We start from the raw sequence: 18034 nt of genomic DNA on the forward strand, positions 1-18034 counted from the left end.
ACCACACACGCCGCCCTCAATGTATATGATATATCACCCACCTCGGTAGACATAGCTCCACACGATAAAGTTGTCCGGCTCCAATAATAACAAATGCACATGAGCAGCGGTAGAAAGGGGCATTACCTCATATGTGCATTACCTCAAACAGTATCACTGTCATCTATGGTCAGGTGCACACATAAACACACAAAATCAATGGATCTAAAACCAAAACTATGCGTCTGAATAGTAGCACCAATGTTGTTTGCTTTTAAAACAATGGACAATGAATCACTGACAAGAGTATTGCCATAAGATTACATAATAAGATGGGGGGGGGGGGGGAGAAACCCACTATGATTATATAACTTAATATGTTTTGATTTATATTCTTCTTAAGGATTAACTAGTTATACATTCTTTATCAAATATGTAGACAAATCACTGACTGATATTCCAAGACAGTAAAGTATGTGGATTTTAAATCACTTTAGGAAAGGAATGAGGGACACAGAGGAAAATATGCAGATTAAAAAGTAAGAAAGAGAGAGTTAAATAGGAGTGCAATGAAAAATACATTTTCCTCAGCATTTTTGTCTTGTTTTCAAATAAAAGTGTCTAAATATTCTGAAGATAAATTTACTGCAAAAATTTCAATAAAGAAATAGTTCACCCAAAAATGAAAATGATCCCATAATTTGCTCACCCTCAAGCCATCCTAAGTGTATATGACTTTCTTCTTTCAGCCGAACACAATCAGAGTTAAATTAAATAATATCATGGCTGTTCTCAGCTTTGTAATGGCATTGAATAGCGCATCAATCCATCATAAAAGTAATCCAACGCGCATATGGCCATTGCCGGAAGCCAATGATTATAGTTTATAAAGTTTTAAGAAAACTCGGGCACTATTCAATGCCATTAAAAAGCTGGGAAGAGCCAGTATATTATTTAATATAATAAATCTGATTGTGTTCGGCTGAAAGAAGAAAGTCATATACACCTTAAAGGACCCTTTAAACCTTAAAGGAATAATTCACTCAAAAAATGTAATCATTTACTTGTCTTCCTTCCTTTCAGAAGACTTCCTTATTCCGTAGAACACAAAAGTAAATATACTGTAATGTGGTCATTCTTTTCCATGCAATTACAATTAATGGAGAATGAAGCTCTAAGCTTTGAAAAAACATGCTAAAATAGCATAAAAAGTATCCTAATTTGGCAAATTGTGTAAAAAAAAAAAGATTTGTGAGGTTCATGCATTAGAAAAAATCAAAGATACCCAATTCAAGATATATTCTCTGAAGTGTATATAAGCAAATTAACTTGTTTTAAAGATTTCTTTACTGGAAAAAATGCCAGTGAGGTAGTGTGTTGCTGTTGACATGATATGACATGAAGGGGACAGGACACATGCTGGACATGCAGTCAGCTGATGTGCATCATCCACACCTGCAGGCAACCTCTCATATGCTTATGTGTCTAATGCAAACCCACTCTTTTTAGAGAGAATAAAATAAAAAAACATTTTTATAATAATAATTCATAATAATTTATAATTTAGAGTATAAAGCTTGGAAATAATGTTGGTGTGTCTGAAATATAAATCAGGTCCTAAAGGGTTAAAACCTCAGATGCGCCCAGTGTCTTAAGAACTGAACAAAAGGAGATGAGAGAAGAACATGAAGGAACATCTGGGCGAAGCTTCATACCAAATATCTTAACACCCTCCTCTATCCCACAAAGCCTCTGGATGATGTTGATTCTCCACGCATGAGCTGTGACTGACCTTCACGGCTGGTCTAAAGGAGACGTCATATATTCTCGTCACGCAGATCACAGACGCCCGCTTTCTGTGAGTGCGTGATTGATGTGTGGGAATAGTGTGGGAACAACTCACTATAAATTTGCGTCACACTTAATTTTGTAATGTGTCATTCTTGCACCAAACTGATTGGCAAAAATGTCTTCCATTGGCCAGACAAACAGATAAGCAGTGGAAAATCACATCCCAAACTCACACAGCTGGTTGAGCAAATGTCGGGATGCTTAAACAGAACAATGTTCAATTCGCTAGATTTTACAATTTAATTGGGGTATTTTAACTAACGCTGAATCTCAAACACATTATGTATATTTATGTAAACATTTAAAATACTTTTAGGCTTCATATAAAACCTATTTCCTTAATCTTCAACATTACACACTCTTTAGGAATCCAGCTTCACTTCATTTGCTTCTTTCCAATATGGGAAACTAGCTGAATATTAGTGCAAATTGAAATGTCATATAAAAACATGCAATTACCCCAAAGCAAATTAAAGATAATTACTAGTCTTGTATATGCCTCGGTTGGAAGGAAACCACAAGTTAGATGCTTTAGGTTTACATTATGTAAAACCATGACGACATCAGCCAGTGTGGCTGTCAAGACAACATCATGAGCAAGTTCATGAGAAATAACACACAACAAAACAAACATGTCTAAACATGTAATCCTCTATTTTCAAGGCATTGTTTCTAAGATTCGTTTAAGTATTTTAAGTTCAAGTACTACAATTTCTAAAACTAAAATTGAAATATTTACAGTGCTTTAAAATATGTACCATGGTACTTTTTCTGTTGACACAACATAGATAATACAGTTTTCTAAGGCCTTCTAAGGCCCCATCCACACTACTACGTTTTGCTTAAGAAACGCAGACCTTTTGCTACGTTTGCACCTCACGTCAACACTAAAACGGCAAAAACGAAGATCTAAAACGGAGAATTTTAGAAACGCTGCCGACCCCGTTTTGCGTTTTGAATCTCCGGAGGGCGTTTTAGTGTAGACGGGTCAAAACGGAGGACTTTAAAAACGATGACGCAGAGGCTCACGCTCGGCTCTCTGATTGGATGTCATACAATGGAAGAAAACGCACAACAACAGCCTGGACTACCAGTTACGTTAGTGCAAGTAAATTCTGCATTTCACAATGCTATAACTGCCTACATGCGCCAGAGGCAAGCTATTATTCCAGCGATCTGTGACAGTTCCCGTGTGCAGCGGCGGTATCGACCGTACATGGAGCATCGGTTTTGGGTTAAGCCGGGAAGAACCAGCGCATGGTGGGATAATTTTATCAATGAAGTTGTAGTTCCTGAAGAATGGTGCGAAAACTTTTGAATGTCCAGATCGGCACTTATCAACCTCAGCGAAATCTGAGGAATAGTCAGTCCGTTTCCTGTTTACACCGGCACGCGCAGTGTAGGTGAATGGTGACGTGATCCGCGTTTTCAGTCGTTTTAATGTGGACGGAGATCAGTTCTAATACGCAGTTAAAACGCTGGTGTGGACGGAGATCATATTCGTTTTAATCCTCCGTTTCTAAACTAAACGCAGTAGTGTGGATGGGGCCTAAGAGGCTTCATACTGTAGTATGCTTCTGCTAGACTGTCATTATAGATCTACTTTTATACTTCTCTTCTTTGGTACTGGCAGCACACAGCCTGTGTGCTGAAACAATGCCATGGGATAAATTCAAATAATGTTTTATAAAACTGGTTTTAAAAAATACATTCAAATCATTCAACTTTTGAGCTTCTGGGGAACTCACTAAATTCACTCAACCAAATTCACGAGGCCTGAACTTATGCATAAACCAGCATTTACATACACAACCTACCTTTGTAGTAGAAAAGACATCGATCTGTCAGCACAAACCAGCGCTTGTTCCACTGCTTCACACCACTGCTTGCCTAGATTACAGGAAAAAAAGAAAAGAAGAAAAAATCAAGGCCTTGAAACTGCATCTAAGTGCCTAGACGTTTTTGAAAGAGAGTGGCTTAAGTATGGATTATAGAGACATGGCTTTAGGCTGTGAGAGCGTGTTTGTTTGTGTCTGTGTGGATGATGGTGAGGTTTAAGGATGAGCAACAGTACCTGCTTGTGAAGCCAACCCTGCCGGGCCACCTCAGCATTGGGGTTGCGCCGCATAGAGTTGGAACGCTTCCCAAACGTGGCGGTTCTCTTGGGTGTGCGCGTGCCCTGGTGAGAGAGTCACGGAGGAGTGTTAACACAATAACACCAACGGCAAACGCACACAATCTGGGTAATGAATGACAATGGGAATGAATTATAAAGGAAAGACATCCACCGCAGCCAGACCATTGTTAACTAAAACTAAAACCATTAAAAATAAAAATAAAGGTAGCATTTTATTTTACAGTCCTGTTTCGCATGAACATACTATGTACTTATTGTAGTAATGACACTAACTGGGTAATACCTAAGTACTAACCCTGAACCTACCGCTAAACCTAACCTTAACCCATTTAGTTACCTTTTATTACAGTACTTTCTTGGGTAACTACACTGTAAGTACAATTTAAGTGCATGTACTGTAAAATAAAGTGCAACCAAAAAAAATAAATAAATGTAAACTTTTTTTTATTTTAGTAAGATGCTAAGGCAAGTTTCATTTAAGTTTTTTAAGTTCAAGTACTAAAATTTCTAAAACTAAAATTGAAATAAATATTATTAAAGCACATAACATTGCAAAAATAAAAGCTAATTTAAAATATTAATCCAAATGTTCTAATTAAAAAAATCTATAATAACATAAATAAAATATTAATATAAATAATATTAAAATAAAGACTTTTAATAAAATAAAGTTTAAATAAAATTATATCTTTGTATCTTCATAATTAATATAATATAATATATAATAGAAATAACGTAAAATATGATCAAAAGTAATATAATAAAACAAGTATAATATTTGTTTTAAAACTCATATTTAATAACCAAAAATTTAATATTATTCATATAAAAAATAATATTAATACAAATAATAATCATTCTAGAATAATTCTATTTCTAGATACGAGTTAATCTACAGCAGCTGTACTGACCCGTGCGTGGTTTTGGGAGTCCGGGGGCATCTCAGAAACCATGCTGATATTGTTGGTGTTGCTGTTTGCTTCGCTGGCTTTGTTCACGGGCCCCCTGCCACCCGCCTTGCCGTTCATTTCCGAATCAGAGCTCCTGTGAGCACACACACAAAGCCATTGAGCCATCCCAGCCTTTGATCCCATAACAAACTTCTCATCTGCCGGTGTTCAACGCACAAATGCAGAGAAATCATTTTCAAACTAATACACTAACTCAAACTGGTGGAAAACTGAGGGATTATGGGAAGGAAGCACACAGGCATTCGGGAGCAGCTATTTTTATTCTCAACTGGCCCCGTCGTAAGGCCGCACCCCTGAGGTTGCGCTTTAAAAACAGGCGATGGTTCACAAAGAATGTGATTGGAGTGACGAACAGAGAAAAGAAAGAAAGAAAGAGTTGGTGGATTCAGGCCTGCAGTCTCAGGTCAATCGTATTGATTTCCTTACTGGGCCGCCCAGGCCCTCTCCAACAGCCTTCGATCCACGACCAGCAAGATGAATTTACAATCCCCTAGAGCCGCCCGGTGGCTGAAGCTTCCATCTTGGAAAGCTCACTTTAGTGCATGCTAACATCCACAGTCAGTTTATAGCCATACGCAAGTCATTATGAGTCTCTGAAGCAAAGAACATTACATAAACACATATGGAACAGAGCATGCACATACAGATCAAATAAGGACATAAAAACACACACAATCATTAGCGTAAAGTGTGAACACACACACGACAGTAACAATTACTACATTAGGGCACGATAGAAACATCTCTGTGCTAATTATCTAGGCTTTATTTAGCTATCGTAGCAAACAGCGGTAATGTTCCAGCAGCTTCCTGCTTCGTAAATGGGAATTAATAAAATTAAATCCTGGATGGATCTCAGCTTTAATGGCATCGCCTCTTATTAATGTGCTATTGGCTTTTGACTCATTATATTGATCCAGAGGAGAACAAGAGGTAAGTGCAGTCTCTTTGTCCTGGAGGAACATTTTACTAAATTTATAGAGGAAATCAAGGAAATTCTGACACGTTTATCCTCCACCTGTTATCTGATGCAGCTTAAAACTAATTAATAAAATGCTCTCAGCGTAATTTATCCTGACTTCGCCATTTGTTTGTATTTATGTTTCCGCAAGTGCACAATTATTGTATAGTGACTATTATAAAAAAAGCCAGACAGAACAGGGCTGGTCTGACAAATAACTGTTTTTCTGTCTCCTCTTCTCCTTTGTTTGTCATGTCAGCGTTCAAACTGATGTTTCCGGCAACAACGAGCCGGATGTTATTCATTTTCAATGAGAGTTGATAATTTACACCGACATGAGTGACAATGAGTGTTGGGAACACCATGTTTTAGGCAGAAAGTAAACTGACTTCTCAAAATAAAAATATATTTTTATTATACAATATTTCTACAATTTAAAATAACTGTTTTAATATATTTAATATATTTTAAAATTGCATTTATTCCTGTGATGTAAAAGCTGAATTTTCAGCATCACACAGTGTCACATGATCCTTCAGAAATCATTCTAATATGCTGATTTGGTGCTCAAGAAACATTTCTTATTATAATCAATGTTGAAACCAGTTTTGCGTTCTAATATTTTTTATGGATTGTTTTGATGAATAGAAAGTTAAAAAATAGCAGCATAATAAGAAAAAAAGTAAAAATTTTAACTCGGACCCTAAAATTTTTTTGATGTTGCATTTACAATCTATCATGGGGATGGGTACCACTGTGCATTATATAAAAAATAAATTAAAAAAAATTCACATAGCCAGACAAAAATGTTACATGAATGAGTTCATGAGTCCTTTGGACTAAAGGAATGGTCTCTTTTGAAAGAAGACCCTAGGTTTGCTTGTTGTCAGAAATAATAAGGTATGTATCCAATCTGAAATGCTTCTCATAATACAAGCTCTTATTCAACATGTCACAGATTCAGCAAAAGCAGTATAAAACTAACAGCATATTTACAAAAGAATTAACAAAAGATCACTCACAGCAAGGGTTTCAAAGGTCTGTTATCTTCCAGGTGCGTCTGGATCACTTGCTGGTGTCCAACTGTTCCGTTAGGTTCATTTTGACTGAAAAGATAAAAAAGACACCTAAGATTTCAGACTAATTGACAAACACATTATAAACCAGCCAAAACAATCTTTCAAAAACTGTCTGGAAGAATATCAAGCCAAAAGCAGCTAGAACTGATTTTCCATTTGTTTAAGGTGCTCCAAAACTCGTTCTTAAGGCTTCAAACCTGTTTCACAGCAGGCACAACCCTTCGTTATTAATAATTCAGCATTACAACATCATGTCCGATCAATACAGGGCCACCTTCTTTGTAAGTCCACATGAGACAACTGCTGTGGAAATGAATGGCTGTCAGAGCTTGTGAAAGAGCGTGCTAAGTGTGGACAGATTTGTGCTCAATGCAAAAATATCAACAAGAACAGTTTTTGAAGAATAACATGTTCATATACACACATATATTCAGTCTATATTCAGAAAAGACATGTTTTTTTGTCCATATAAAACTGAAGCCTGGAATTCAACTTCCTGTCACACTTTCTCTGACCCCGGCTCGTGTGTTCTCCCTGTGGATGTGCGCTTGAACCTTGTCTCTCGGGTCTAAATCCTACAAGTGTTTTCATAGCTGCGTGTCATTTTTCTGGCTATTGATTTTATAACTGCAGAAGAGGGAACAAGCAAATACATTTTCTCTGGGTTTGGTTAACCTGTTTCTCTCAGAGAACCATGGATACACACACATCAAATCAAAACTAGCATTTAGAAAGGATCCAGGCCATAAGATATAATTTTAGTCATGCTAAAGTGAGGGTCAAATTTAGACTTGTTTTGCATCAGGAACCACATAACAAAATCAGCTACTTAAACTTAAAATAAAATGAAAACTGAAAATGTAAAAATGAAAGCTAAAGTGAATACTATAATAGTATATAATAATAATAAAATAACACTAATTAAGTTGTGACCCAACACAGTACCAAAACATCCTAGTTATACACCCTAGTTATGCTGGCATCCCTCTAATTTAGCTAGCAAAATTAGCTAAAGCTAAAAGTATTAGATACGCAGCCTTTGACACCAACAGTAAAATATATAGGAAATATTTTCTTCACCCTTTTAAAAGTTTATAAGCCTAATTATTTTGCCTATTATAAGTCTATTTACCTATGGTTAATCACAATATATGGCTAATTGTATTTCATTTTTTGCATTTAGTATTGATTTTACCTGTCTGCAATGGTAAATGTAAATACGTAAAGACAATTCATTTAATGCATTTATTGTTTTGCTTGTGAAATGTAGTCAGTTTCACATGAAGATAACTATCAACTAGCTACAGTTAAATCCATATTTAAACCAGACATGATTGCTAAGCTAACATGAACCAATAATGGCTTTTCATGGCATGCTTAACCCGGGGTTAAAAAGAAGTCAACCTAGGGTTAAGAATACTTTCAACCTTGGGTTAATACTTCACACTTTGAAAGGGTGTTAGCACCGCTTTTAACCCTAGATTAGGAAGCCCTGCAAAATGTTGTGCTAACTTGATCCAAAGTGCCAAATATCTAAATTTACATAACTGGGAGATGTTTTTTCCGTAACAACTTACACTTACATCAATCCTTGCAGTTGCTAGCTACTGTTTTAGCCACAGACTACATAGTGAAGGTGCTAACATGTTATGCCGTGTCAGATAGCAACCGATTGCTACATAATATATATATATATATATATATATATATATATATATATATATATGCTGTGAGGTTTCACAAATGTTCATACTCTGTTTAGTTTCACTGTCTGAGATAAAAAGTTAAATATATTGCCAGCAGTATTAGCGAATTTATGCAGGGACATTTCCACAAGTGTACAAGTCACATGCTTCACTTGTCTAATGATATAAACCTTGTAAATATGCAAATAAGAAATTGAACTCCTACGCTAACGCATTTACAATGAGGGATATGAAAACCTGACTGCGCAGAACCAATTCATGCATTATGATGGCACAAGATAACCCAACATTAAACATGGGCTAAAAATCAACCTTGTTTAACAATTTCAAGTGTGAAAAGCCTGTTTCTTGGATCTACTGTAAAAACACTAGACTTAAGGTCCTTGTATTCATCTTGCTCTTGTCCTATCTCTTCAGTTTGATGTTTTTCCTACATACAGCAGACTCACCTCTTCAGTGTTGTTTAAGTGCACTCGAACAATATGCCAAATTCAACCACTTAAGGATAACACAAGCAGAACTCAAAGTCTGTGTAGCCTCTGTATACACTGACACACAACGCATGCGGCCTGATAGGTCGGGGACAAGAAGCACAAGCCAAGAATACACTCATGCTGAAGGCATCCACCTCTTGACACCAAAAAGGTACACACACCAGAGCTCTGTGCTCCATATAATACCAGAGGACAAACGTTTAAACAAATCTAGCATAACAGCCTAGCCACTGAAATCAGGTTGAGGTGTGTGAGTGCACGTGTGCGCGCTTCGACGTGGTCTTGCCACTGAGCACGCTCGCTCGTGTGTAACCTATAAACCTACATAGAGGCACAAGACATTCATCTGCTCATAAACGTTGCTAATATGATCACTAATCAATGATTGAGTCGTTAGCAAACAAGAAATGATTTAGCAGCATCGGAATGGAGCATGTAAACGGAACCACGCTGGAATACAGCAAGGACACAAATGAGGTGTCAATGCATGCACTGGTAACAAAACACGCAAACTTTACACGAATAAATTCAATATCTTGTAAAGATGGTCCATGAGAAAGCAAGCACTGCATTGCAGTCCTGCCTGACCTCCAGCTCAGAGTTTCCCCTCACAAGGCTGTCTGCCGCTATAAACTCTCTCCCAACATCCTGCCTTACCTACCTCACTCGCCGGTCCGCGCGGAACTTCAGCATTTTCCCCCGGATCAATCATATAAGTCAGTGGGATGAGGCCAGGTGGAGAGAATTTCAGGTTTGTGATGCCGACAACAGCGAGCCTTTATTGCAGGAGCTGTAGGGTGTTGGATACAATAATTGCTGTCCTCTTTTCTCTCCTTGAGCATGTGTGCTGTTGCCAGCCAGCTTCTCTCTCTCTCTCTCTCTCTCTCTCTCTCTCTCTCTCTCTCTCTCTCTCTCTCTCTCTCTCTCTCTCTCTCTCTCTCTCTCGCTCAACCTCTATATCTCATTCTGGCTCTCTTGCCTTCTAGATCTGCTCAGCTCAGCTTATTTGGTTACTGGTTTTGTCGAACTCTCTCTCTCCCTCACACACGTGGGGCCTCCTATCACAGATCAGATTGAGATGTAGATGCTACCCCTAAGCCTACCCGAGGAGAAATCATGACCAGAACTCCCCTGGGACGGCCATGACAGCCTTGGATGTGGTGAAGGGGAGTGGCCGAGGTAAAAAAATAAAAGTCGTACCCACTCAGGTAGACGGCTTTGCATCTGCAGCCGCCCCCTGCCGAGCCTTACCCAGAGATACACACATCACTCCCACACCAAATCATTAGATCTGTATCTCACACTGAGACAAGCTCAACATTAAAAGCACTAAGCAAGAGTCTGACATATTAAAATGTCACTTTGTCATATATATTCACGTCAGATCCCCTTTAATATTGTCTATGGATATATACCCGGTGATATTCCCCCCACTCTAATGACTCAATGATTTATCTCTGAGTAAAGCAGGATTTCCGGGTAACTACTTTCCGATATTTAATTGGCAATGAGGCAAGTATCACTATAACTAATACAGGACCCTTACCCCAAGTATTGAACTTGACTTGTATCTCATCATGAATGACACTTTACTGTCCTAAACGATCAGATGTTTTTCATATGTTGGTGGATTTTAATAAGTCCCATAGACTTACAGAAAGTGTTGGACTTAAGCCATATCTAGAGACCAGAATAATCCCACCCTTTTTTGACTTGACCTAGTAAGCAATCACTAAACAACCACCTAGAACACCCTAGCAACCACCTACAACCATCTAAATCACCCTGGCAACCATCTAGCAACAACCCAGCAAACCACAAGAACATCCTAGAAACCCCCTGGAGACCCTATAGCAGGGTTCCTCAAATCCAGTCCTGGAGGGCCACTGCCCTGCATTTAGCTCAAACCCTGATCAAACTCACCTACCTGTGATTTTCTAGTGATCCTGAAGACCTTGATTAGCTTGCTCAGGTGTGTTTGATCAGAGTTGGAGCAAAACACTACAGGGCATTGGCCTTCCAAGACAAGATTTGAGGAACCCTGCCCTATAGCAATAATCTAGAACACCCTATCAACCCCCTGAAGACCCTTACAATCATCCAGAACCCCCTGGCAAACACCCAGGAACCCAAGAACACCTTAGCATCCTCCTAGAGACCGAAGAGTCACACAGACAGAACACCCTAGCAACTATCCAAAACACCCTAGAAAACCCATGTGTATACCCTAGCAATTACCCAGAACAACCACGCAATTGCTCTGGACCACCATTAACCACCTAGCAACCATCCAATCACTTACAACACCCTAGTAGCCACCTATCCTATGGCAACTATCTAGCAACCCTCTAGAACACAATAGCAACCCAGGAGAACCTGGCAATCACCCAGAACCCCCTGTCAACCATTAATAATTCATGTAGCAGCTTCCTAACATCCCCCTGGAGACCCTAGCAACCATCAAGAACACCCTAGCGACCACTTTCCAATGCCCTGGTAACCATCCACAACAGTCTAGCATTGCGGCGCTAATTTTTATACAGGCAAGCAATTTCCTTCATAAAATGTAAAAATATTGTTAAATCTGTTTCAAAGTTAACTACTTCTCTGCTAAATCTGTTTAGTTTTTTCTTTTAATCCTTTGATATAACATAATAATCTTTCCACGGTCACTATCACAGTGTACATAAACGTAAACTAGATCAATAAATGATTTGTATCCGCCAATGTACTATATAAAAGAAGCAAGCGGCATCTACTGAGGTCAGTCTTACGCTTTACCTCATCGAGGTGTGTCAGTGCTGTCAAGTCTGCTGAAAACACATGGCGGTCATCCCAGTTCTTCTATCAGTGGGCTTCCATTATTTGTGGTCTCACCAGATGGTCTCCGTACCACGTCCCCCACTGTTAACCGATATGACAGGGACACATACAAATAGAAGGCTGCAGCTTACCCGCCCCTCAAAGGGGATTACCTACATATTGATACCCTCTTTTTACCCTGGATTTCAAATCCAATCTCCATCTCTTGCTTTCTTTAAACCATGAGTTTTTAATGTTTTAATTTAACTCTTGAATATTTAAACTAAGCCTACAGCTCATTTGCATTTCTGCTAATCCATATTGTGCTTTGAAAGACGTCAGCATTTGTTCCTCTGCCATTATCCCTCCTTAAACCTTGGATATAAAGAACAAGCATTCATTTAACACTAAGACAGAGCTGGTATGGAATGTACCATACAAGCCTGTAATGCGTCTGGTTTTTGCTGTACAGGATGAAACGTGGCATGCTGAGTCTAAACAGCACATCCATTTGCTAACAATTTACCTGCTGCGTTAGTGCTGTATAAAAATGTCCTTCAGTGCTGTGCTTAGTATTGAGAGCAACACACTCGAACTAAAAGCGTCCTTGTGGTGAAAGAGTGAAGGTCAGCCAGAGAGCCTGTTTGTCATCTGCGCTTGCGGGACCCAAATGGTTCGTATGACGCGGTCTCCACTAACAGCGCCCACTCAGAGATCATCTGGGAACACCGCAGACAATATGCGGTTTATGTTTTGTGCAGGGGTGGAATTATGATTACAGTTAAGAATAATAATGTCTACTCATTTCCAGATTGGCAAGTGTTATATTTGTTAATTATGAGGCACAGCATAATATTTGCTGTCAACACTAAGGTTTGAAAATGTAAATAAATAAATAGAATTAAAATAGTGTGTCGTGAGAATATGGAATTTATGAAAATATGGAATTTAAAATCTAAATCAAAATGCAAAATGATAAAAATAAAACGGGTTTGCAAAATCTAAAACAAAGAATCATATTATTGAACTGAATAAAAAATATCTATTAAAAAATCTAATATATATATAAATAGTTCTCTGAACAGTTTTGAAGTATTTTTAAAAATAATATTAAAGGTTTTATGCTATTTCTGTCACGCGTGGATGTAGAGAATGCGCATGACGAAGGAGTACAGGAACGTACTTTAATAAATCCACAATGGAAAAGCACAGGAGATATCAGGAGTTAAACTTGAACAACCACAACAACCTTGATGATAACAGATAAAGAACTAAGAAAAACTCAGGGCTTAAATACATGGGAAGTAATAAGTGTGACACAGAACAGGCGTGATAGATTTATGAATTATGGAAACTAATTAACATACAGGGAATCTAACTTAGAACTCAGGCAAACAGGAATAGTGCAAAAAGAGTGAAAACTAAACTAAAACTGAACATGCACGTTACAATTTCAAGGCCACTAATTACTATTTGGACATTGATCATTGACAGTCAGGTGTTCTTGGTTCCACTGAACCAAAAAAGGCATCTAAAACCATGCAGATTTTTACACATCATTAAAGGTTCAAAACAAATACAAAAAAAAAGCTCTGAAATGAATGTAAATGTCAAAGTTTCATTCAAATTGTCCAGCTGATAACATTATTTGCAATGAAAAACATTGCATCAAATTAAAAACATGCAAAATAGAAGACTGTATTCTGTCACATTTGAGTATTTATTATATTTTTGTATGCTTAAGACCGTTAAAACACACCCAACTACATGTTTGACAAGCTAACCATGAACATCACTGCTAGTATTTCATGCTGTCAGGTTTACCATGCTCCTGTAAAAGGAGCCACCGTATTCTGGCTACTGGTGTTCAGCACACTGACAGGTTTTCAGGTTTCAACTGAGAGCAAAATCCAGCATTAAACCTGACAGTCTCTCGTTCCCCTGCCATATAGAGAGAAACGAGAAGCATGGCACTGCAGGCTTAAGCTTCTCATCTCCCTGTCATTGCATCAGACAAGTCAGATAAAGCAAAAAAAGGAGTGTAAGGAACTGTCTGCAATCACACTAGCTCGTGGACTTCCATTAAACCACAAAGGGAGGAACAATTACACTGATAAATGCAAGGGCGTAGGTTTAGGGGGGGACGCTGGGTACTAGTCCCAATCAATATTTTGAGATGACAAATTTGTCCCCACCAATATTTAGCAAGCTCCTTTGAACTGCTAGTTTGATATTTGCGCTGCATTTGGATCTTTGCGCTGCATTTGGATCGATTCCAACGGCCAGGACGACGACAGTACAAGATACGCCGTAATTTGATTGGCGGCGGGTTATCTGACGGGCAGGCTACACGCGCGGGCCGGGACTACTTTTTGTGCTTGCACTCACTGGCAGCGAGCGGGTGGTTTATGCGTGTGTGCGAGCGTGACGACGCCGATGGTAAGTTACCAGGGCTGTCTCCCTGCCTGCCATATACAAAGGCCAGAGTAAAACATTTTAATATTCCGTTTTTTTGCCCCTTTTTGTACTTTGTAGATCAGCTATGTCACCCAAGAAGAAGAAAGGGGACATACGAAGCTTTTTCATAAAGCAGAGTGTAAGTAGGCAAAAATAACTAGCCACACAAATAACTAGCAGTAGCAGTGACTGACCAGGCTTTCAAATGCAGATTCTACTGTGGAAAATAGTATTAACTGGTGATCCTGGTTACCCAGGATATTGTTACAGTTAAACCTAGCTTCTGCAATCTTTCAAGGTTAGGAGCATTAATTAGGGGTGTGCAGCACGGATAGACTCATAGAAGTTGCGCTATGATGATAGAATGCTACGAAGTCACTGAATGTTAATTAGCCTACCTTAACTTAGAATCTTGCAGTCATAAACAGTGGATCATCTGAGACATTTTTCGTTTCTACATTCTGTTTATGTAATGTATTTGTGAGTGTAGCCTACTTGCTAGACACATGTGCTGGAAAAATATGTTGGCAATGTTAAAAAAGCGAAAGTGAACACTGTTGGTTATTCAAATATAATGAATCATTACTTGATTGATAATATCCAAATAACAATATCTGGTAGGAGGGTTAAACTTGCTAGCCATAGGATAGACTACAAAATTAATTAACCATTTTGTATGCAGGAAAGACCGCATCAAACCACAACCGATTTACATTTATTCATTTAGCAGACACTTTTTATCCAAAGCGACTTACAATTGAGAACAATAGAAGCAGTAAACCTAGGATAACAATATGCAAGTTTTATGACCCTTCCCAGTTTAATCTAATGGACTTTTTTTTAAGAATAGAATGGGGGGGAAGGGGGAGGGGATGTCCCCACCAAAGCTGAGACCAAACCTACGCTCATGGATAAATGTATCTGTGATGTCATTCTAATGCAAATTGTTAAAAAGATGCTAATTAGACAGAGGACAGTGATGAATGGGATGTTCGTGTATGTGCACATATAAATATGCCCACGTGTGTTTTCATTTTTTATGTCATTCTTACGAGATGATGCAATCGCAAGCCAAACCTCTGACCTCAGCATCACCAAGATGGTGGCGGCGAGCAACATCACAATTGCCACATCACAGGGACCACATCCTCACCGCCAGCCCGCTTGCCAGAGGATGAGTGGGAAGAAAGACGAGAGTGGGTTGGAGGGACGATGGGAGGAAAGGAGGGAGGGATGGGGGATGAATAATTACACTTGAGTGCTGCCTCCATTCAGCTTGCAGGGGCAGAATCGCACAGCGAACCACAAAGCGATGCGCTGATCATTGGCAGTTTTCTGAAGCTCACAACAGCAACATTTCCGCTGAGTCTATTTTAACGATAAAGATGGAGCTAATGGCATCCTAATGTCTGTAGAGAGAATATGTACGTGAATAGAAACAGAATGATATCATAGACTAAATGAATAATGGATAATAATGATGTGACACTGTCAATTACTGTTTTAAATCACTCATGGTCATTTAAAACTCCATTTGTATTCTTGGAGAAGTGAGAAAGAGCAGATGTGGTTTTTCAGCTGTTTTCATTGCAACAGCAATCCTGAGATTGCACACACGTGTTCACACTCACATGCAATAACTTATCCCGCACTGAGGATGTCAGAGACAGAGCCCTTAAACGTTAGCAAAACGTGTGGCACAGGATAAAATAGTGTTGGACGTGCAAGATTTAACTTTTTAATTTTTGCTATTTTTCTATTTCTTGTTTTTGTTTTATTTTTCAAGCAATAATATTGAAATGTCAAAATAAATGTATTGCAATCACTAATCTTTTGATAAATAATAAATTATACGAAGGTGGATTAGAACCCATAGCCTCTGGCACGTTTAAAGGCAGGCTAGGTGATTTGTTCCAGATTATTATTTTTTATACTGGTTGAAAGTCTCTTTACATCCTGATAGCAATCACTAAGTTAAGTGGTATAAATGTATTTATATGTATATATATATATATATATATATAATGTCTGTGGCAGACATAGGACCATAAAATGTTCGCCCAATCATTGCATTCGGACCGAATGCAATGATTGGACGAAAATGTTATGGTCATACGCCTTCCATACAATGTCCTGCCCTGTCAGCGTATGTATATCCATACCTCCGTACACCCTGCTCCCGCAGACATATCATGTCATCAGCGCATTTTATTCTATAAAGAGTTACACAGACGTCAGTCACCTAGCACCACAAACAAACAGCAGCCTCCTTTTACAGTTCCTCTTAAACACCATAACTGCCGTAATTTGAAAGATATGTGTGGTTTTTGAGACGCTCTGAAGGGAGGGTGGGATCTTACGTTTTCAATGCTAGCTAGCTATTGCTAACCTCTCCAAAAAATACCTACCTTACCTTTAACAAAATATCTACCACCACTCCATTAGGACACACAAACACTAACTGTGGATATATATATATATATATATATATATATATATATATATATATATATATATATATATATATATATATCACTGATGTAAAGACTTAAGACTAACCATATATTGTATTAAATACTTATATACTATATTGTATTATAGTAGATGTAAGGACGAAACTAAACATGAGATCTACTTTATGTTGATAAATTAAAATAATGTACTATTGAAATTGATTTCTGGACACCATAATGTTATTGTGGGAAGCAGGACGAGGTCAAGGGACGTGAGAGCAGCACGAGGCCATTGGCATGATTACTGATGAGCGCCACCTGCGTGAAGCCCCAGGCTCATATCTCTCTCAAAGGAGCGGAAGCATAAAAGGAGGAGCGACGACAGTGGAGATCGAAAGTGTTTTGTTTCTGTTTTGTGTGGGGCTGCTGGCTTATACTTTTGTTTTTGCATTTGATTTATTTTATTAAAAGTGTTAAATGTTCGCCGGTTCCCGCCTCCTTCTTCCCGTAAAATATAACCGCATTACACTGGTGGCGAAACCCGGGAAGAAGGAGGAACGTGCTGTCAGAGAGCCCTCGCCGCTTTGGGGAATCCGCGGTGCCATCGAGCATGGTGAGCAGAGTCCGTCGAGGTGCTGCGCTGGAGTGAGTTGCCAGGGGGGCGGTCGAGCTCGCTGCCAGCCACCGGGATGCTGGAGGGGCGGCTGCCGTCCGTGAGGGAGCGGAGGAGTCAGCGCCGTTCGCCGTGGGCCGGAGCCTGCTGAGCCGCCATGATGGGGAGGAGCAGAGAATGGGGGACTCCTGCCGTCTGCCCGAACCCGGAGGTGCCGTTGCGTCCACCAGGCGGAAGAGGAGTGTCAAGCCTTCCACCAAGGGCTATCCAGCGCCACCGCTAGGCACTGCGGAGAAGATCGCACAACTGGTGGAGGACCAGATGGCAGCGCGTTGTGAGAACGGACCAAGACTATTTTTTTCTTGCTCCCCTCTCTCGTCTCTGTCGCTCCTCATGCTTCCATCTCCTTTTCTCTCGCCTCGTCTGTCCATACCCCCAGGTACTGCAGCCGCCATGTCCGGTCCCCCCGGAGGAGTGTGGGGGACTAGAGCACCGTCCCGGGTGTATCCCCCGCCCTGCGAGGGCGGTGAT

General features: G+C 39.3%; 1 protein-coding gene across 48 annotated transcripts in view; it reads right to left on the bottom strand.

The window, feature by feature from the left end:
* Positions 1-18034, bottom strand: part of plekha6 (pleckstrin homology domain containing, family A member 6) — an 84333-nt gene that overhangs the window by 45872 nt on the left and 20427 nt on the right. For 41 of the 48 annotated variants that reach the window (XM_077203375.1, XM_077203371.1, XM_077203352.1 and 38 more), the window contains 4 exons: positions 6922-7005; positions 4879-5011; positions 3905-4009; positions 3648-3720 (listed from right to left, as the gene is read on the bottom strand). In XM_077203375.1, coding sequence (XP_077059490.1) covers positions 3648-3720; positions 3905-4009; positions 4879-4995 — 295 coding nt within the window. In that variant the 5' untranslated portion in view covers positions 4996-5011; positions 6922-7005. Of the gene's footprint in view, positions 1-3647; positions 3721-3904; positions 4010-4878; positions 5012-6921; positions 7006-9839; positions 10265-11959; positions 11972-18034 lie in introns of those variants that run through there. The other 7 variants (XM_077203353.1, XM_077203349.1, XM_077203348.1 and 4 more) reach the window with 4 other exon arrangements.

This window comes from Siphateles boraxobius, unplaced genomic scaffold, assembly GCF_051911475.1.
Source record: "Siphateles boraxobius isolate OS27281-9 unplaced genomic scaffold, OSU_SipBor_1 5, whole genome shotgun sequence".
Classification (NCBI taxonomy): Eukaryota; Metazoa; Chordata; class Actinopteri; order Cypriniformes; family Leuciscidae; genus Siphateles; species Siphateles boraxobius.